At 40.5% G+C, this 5,114-nt stretch overlaps 1 protein-coding gene across 1 annotated transcript; it reads left to right on the top strand.

The window, feature by feature from the left end:
* Nucleotides 1-308: 308 nt before the first annotated feature.
* Nucleotides 309-3,892, top strand: LOC104604986 (COBRA-like protein 10). The gene is made up of 2 exons (XM_010269578.2): nucleotides 309-1,076; nucleotides 1,821-3,892. Exons 1-2 carry the CDS (start codon nucleotides 518-520, stop codon nucleotides 3,239-3,241), a joined length of 1,980 nt encoding a protein of 659 aa, XP_010267880.1. The 5' UTR covers nucleotides 309-517; the 3' UTR covers nucleotides 3,242-3,892.
* Nucleotides 3,893-5,114: the final 1,222 nt, after the last annotated feature.

The raw sequence follows: 5,114 nt of genomic DNA, 5'->3' as shown, positions 1-5,114 counted from the left end.
CATACCTTCTGAGTTCTAACAGCTCATGATATTCCACGTGGGCAAGCAAATCAGATGATTTCAGAATGACATTTTGGACGGGTTAGACTGATGAGTTCGGGACGTTTGTGTGGCGTGGGTGACAATGAAATCGAAAAGGGTATTATGGTCATTAAAAAAATTATACCAGAATTACAAAAAAAAGACCGTTATTGTATCTCTCCTCCAATTCCGACGCTAACTTGGAGGAGGAGATTTCAGCTGACTTGGTCACCTCTAACATGGCCGGTATGGGTCTCCCCTTAACTCCCCCTTGCTCCCACCCACCCTCTCTGCTGTGTTACCTTGCGCGGCCCGGGTGGTTCGAAACAACCACAGAATTACCCTGCGTCTGCGTTCCCTCATCTTCTCTGTGTCTGGTCTTCGAAGAGTCTGCCATTAACAGTCCATTACGTGCCTGGTCGAATCTACACAGACAGCATCATGTCTCAGGCTCCACTGTGCTTCTGAATTCTTACAGTAAGATACAAAGAAAAACATGAAAATGGCGTGGAAAGCGCTCGTCTTCGTGTTTTTCTTGTTTTCTTACCAACTTTATTTAGGCGGAGCCCAGGATTATGATGAACCAGAACCAGAACCAGCTGCCCCTCCACCTGAACAAGAACACTGCAACGGGATCTTCCTGTCTTATGTGTTCATATCCAGAGAGAAAGAATACCCACGTGTGAAGAATGCAACAGCTCAAGCTTGGGCTTTCAAATCCATGGCAACGGTATTGAATGCTGGATCCTACGAGCTCAAGGCGTGGAAGATCTTTATTGGGTTTCAACATGATGAGGTTTTAGTCTCAGCGACTGGAGCTGTTATCGTGGATGGTGATGATTTCCCCGCTGCAGTTGGTAATGGCACGTATCTTGCAGGCAATTCGCAGACAGATTTGAAGACATCGATCGACACAGCTGGAGACATAAACCAAATTCAGGTTCAGATTGAGATGACGGGAACACAGTTTGGGGTGAAGCCACCCGGAATTCCGATGCCCAAGACCATACAGCTTGTGAACGATGGGTACAAGTGTCCAGCACCCACTCGACGTAGTAAGTATTTCTCACTTTTGGTTGCCTTGGGATTTTGATAGTTGATATAGATAACTGCACTGCACCTTCTTTGCAATTAATGATGTCAAAACAATTTGTATATCATCATCATCACCTTTTCTCCATCCAAAATCATTCAATTTTAGGACTGTAATACACAGAAATGCTATCTGTTATTATCATCCATTCTCATCGATGTTGATGAGAAAAATATTGAAATTTGATCAGGAACTTCATTGCCACTTGACCCAACCTGCAATAACCTACACTCCTTTTTCCAACCCAGTTATCAATCAGATCGGGTCCATGGGATTAACCCCATATGGTTTAATGAATTTCAACTGGCATACCGACCTCAATCAGATTGAAGTTTGAACAGTATCTACGCTCTGGGCATTTTCCAACTCAATAACCCAAGTGGCCAACAAGGCCATCCATCCTTTCAGACATTGAAATATTTGATCATCCATAGAATAGACATGCGTAGGTAGTCTAAAAAATTCTTTTCTTTTTGGAATGGTTTCTGATTTTTCTGCGGACAATAGCCATAATTTGGATGACTGAAATAAGTATGCAGAGAATGCATCTTCATTCAGAAGGTTGAAAGCTTTACTTGGTATTTATTGTATCTGGAAATCTATTGGGCTCTAAGCTTGTTCTGTGTTAGTGTATTACCTGCATATATAAAAGCGAAATCTGATCTGAAGGCATTTGAACTTATTTCTGCTGTTTTTGTCTCCACAGAGAGCACAATGCATGTATGTTGCGTAAAGAACCCAAAATTCAAACCAAAACCAGTCAAGAAAACAAAATTCTTGCCTCGCCAGAATGGTGATCTCTTACTCGTTTATGATGTCCTCCAAGCCTATCCAGGGAACTATTTCGCTCAGGTAACAATTGATAACAACCATCCTATTGGACGTCTTGATCGCTGGAACTTGACCTGGGAATGGACGAGGGGGGAGTTCATATACTCAATGAGAGGAGCATACACTCATAAAAAGGATTTTACAGGGTGCATTTATGGTGATGCTGGAAAATATTACCAGGATTTTGACTTCTCCCCTGTCATGAACTGTGAAAAGAGGCCAGTTATAACTGATCTCCCTCCAGAAAAAGCCAAGGATGAGAAAATTGGAAATCTCCCCTACTGCTGTAAAAATGGAACTCTTCTACCAAACACCATGGACTCGACCAAATCCAGGGCCATCTTCCAATTGCAAGTGTTTAAGCTTCCACCTGATATAAACCGAACTGCTATTAATCCTCCTCAGAAATGGAAAATTAATGGAATTCTCAATCCAGATTACAAGTGTGGGCCTCCCATTAGAGTAGACCCAACAGAATTTCCAGACCCAAGCGGGCTTCAACAGACAAGCTCAGCCATTGCAAGTTGGCAAGTTGTCTGCAACATATCTCGGCCAAAGGAGAAGAAGTCTCACTGCTGTGTTTCATTCTCGACTTTCTACAACGACACTGTCATCCCTTGCAATACTTGTGCGTGTGGTTGTGATGACATAGACACAGATACCTGCAATCCAGACGCACCGCCAATGCTTCTTCCTCCGGAGGCTCTACTAGTTCCTTTTGACAACAGAACTGCGAAAGCCAAAGCTTGGGCGCAAATTAAAAACCGTCACATCCCCAAGCCATTACCTTGTCCCGACAACTGTGGGGTTAGCATCAATTGGCACATCCACTCTGACTACAGCGACGGATGGACGGCTAGGGTCACTCTGTTCAATTGGGAAGATCACGCTTTTGAAGATTGGTTCCTAGCAATTGAAATGGACAAAGCTAATCGTGGTTATGAAAATGTCTACTCATTCAATGGAACCAGGCTGCCAGGAAACAACGATACCATCCTCTTCCAAGGATTACCAGGTCTGAATTATCTGATAGCAGAGACAAATGGAACTGATATACACAGTCCGAGGGTACCTGGTAAGCAACAATCAGTAATTTCATTTAAAAAGAGCGGAATACACGGCTTAAACATAATACAAGGAGATGGGTTTCCTAAAAGGGTGATTTTCAATGGGGAAGAGTGTTCACTTCCTAAACATTTTCCTATGGCAAATGATGGTCATCGATCTCATGTTAAGCTTCGGCAAGTAATATTCTTCGCATTGATGACCTTTGTTCTTATGCCGGGTCCCCTCTGATATTATCACCCAGGACTCTTTTTATTACTTCTGCCCTCAGATCTTTGGAATATTTGTTCCTTGAACGACACTTCAATTCGGCATGCAAGATGAGAGTCCTCACTTTGAAGGGAATTAGATTTTGATCTGATTTTCAAGGTTCAGAATTTAGTTGCAGAACCTGCTTCCATAAACAAGCAACAACTTTCTTCTTCTTCTTCCCAGATCAAGGGTCCTTATTCTATCTCTAAATACTGGAGAAGTGAGCTTCGAACAAGCAGATGAAGAACCATGCAACCATGACAAAGATTATTTGGATATCATTGCAGGTTTCTACTACAAGTTGATTCCCTGAAGTGCATGCAAGAGGCTCTAACAAGCTCTTGAAGCAAAGAAATATGATTGTTTCTATGAATCAAGCTAAAGTTCTATATACATATTAAAATGGATATCTGTGTCTAATGAGGGGGAGGGGGGTTCTTTGTGGAAATTTACCCTATGTGGAAGAACTATTCAACTTTCAGTTTCTCTGTATACCATTCATAGGTTGACGTCTTTTGTCTTACTTTGTTCTGATTGTATGACGGTTTGTATTCAATGTACATGCTGTGCTAGGAAGAGATTTTCAGTTACAGCAGTTAGGTGATGAAATTCACTCGGTATTCCTTTAAATTCCATCTTTCAGCACTGCTATACATTGTCAATTTAATTCTTCCATCATTATATTTAGTTCATAATTCAGCACTCAATGTTTATTAGCAATAACGATCGAGGAGCCATTCTTTCCAATCATGAATTCTTAGAAAGGAGTTCTAGTGTTGAAGTTAGAAGTTTCTTGGCTTTTAGGACGGTCCATTAGATTGTTTGGTATACAACTGTTTTGGGATCAATACAAATTGGCATACAACTGTTATTTGAGGCCGTTTATAGTTGAAACAGGTATATATTTACTTAAAAATAAAAAATAAAAATGCATGTATGGGAGGCTGTTTGTAAAAATGTTTCTTGCTCAGGGGGTGAAGTTTAATCATCTATCTGAAGGGACTCGTGTATGTAATGTTACAACACATATTTCTCACCCATTTGTATTAATCAAACCCAAAACATTTCAGGACACAACTAACGGTTTCATTCCCATGTTGATGAAGGATTAGTTTCTAGTTACAAAATTGTATTCACAAGATTAATAATAAACATTAAACAATAAAATTGTCATGAAGCACAAAATGAATGAGTGGAAGAACTAGAAATGATAGGATCAGGATTGAAGTCATTCATAGAAACCTAGGAGTAGCTCCGATAGGTGATAAAATGAGAAAGAATAGACTAAGATGGTTTGGTCACATGCATAGCAGCCACCAACAGCAACAATTAGAACAAGTGATCTATTACAAGTGGAAGGGGCTAGAAGAGTTAGGGGTAGACCAAAAAGAACATGGATAAAAGTACTAATAAATGATTTAATCAATAATAATTTAACATCTGTTATGGTTTAAATATAACAGATTTGGAAAACGGGATTCATGCAGCCCACCCTATATAGTTGGGATAAGGCATGGATGATGATGATTGTCATGAAGCACAGACCAAAGTCCTAAGACTACTCCTGTTGAAGAATGAAAATCTATTCAAGGACCACAGCTAACAGATTAAGCTTTTAGGTTGAATGATTTTTTGAGATAGTATCAGAGCCTGTTTGACCAAGTGGATGGGCCTATGTTTACCCGCGCTTCAAGCTCAATGGGCTTTCATTTGAGGGGGCGCGTAAAAAATAAGAACCTATTTGGGGACCTCACTTAATATAACTTGGTTTGTCATATAGGAACCATGTTACCAAGCAGTTTGGATCTGGTAGGCACAACATTGTAAGCATGTTCAATAAGCACTTAAAAAA

The sequence above is a fragment of the Nelumbo nucifera genome, chromosome 1 (assembly GCF_055504915.1).
Source record: "Nelumbo nucifera cultivar China Antique chromosome 1, China Antique-T2T, whole genome shotgun sequence".
NCBI lineage: Eukaryota > Viridiplantae > Streptophyta > Magnoliopsida > Proteales > Nelumbonaceae > Nelumbo > Nelumbo nucifera.
This window is presented reverse-complemented; position numbering and strand designations above follow the sequence as displayed.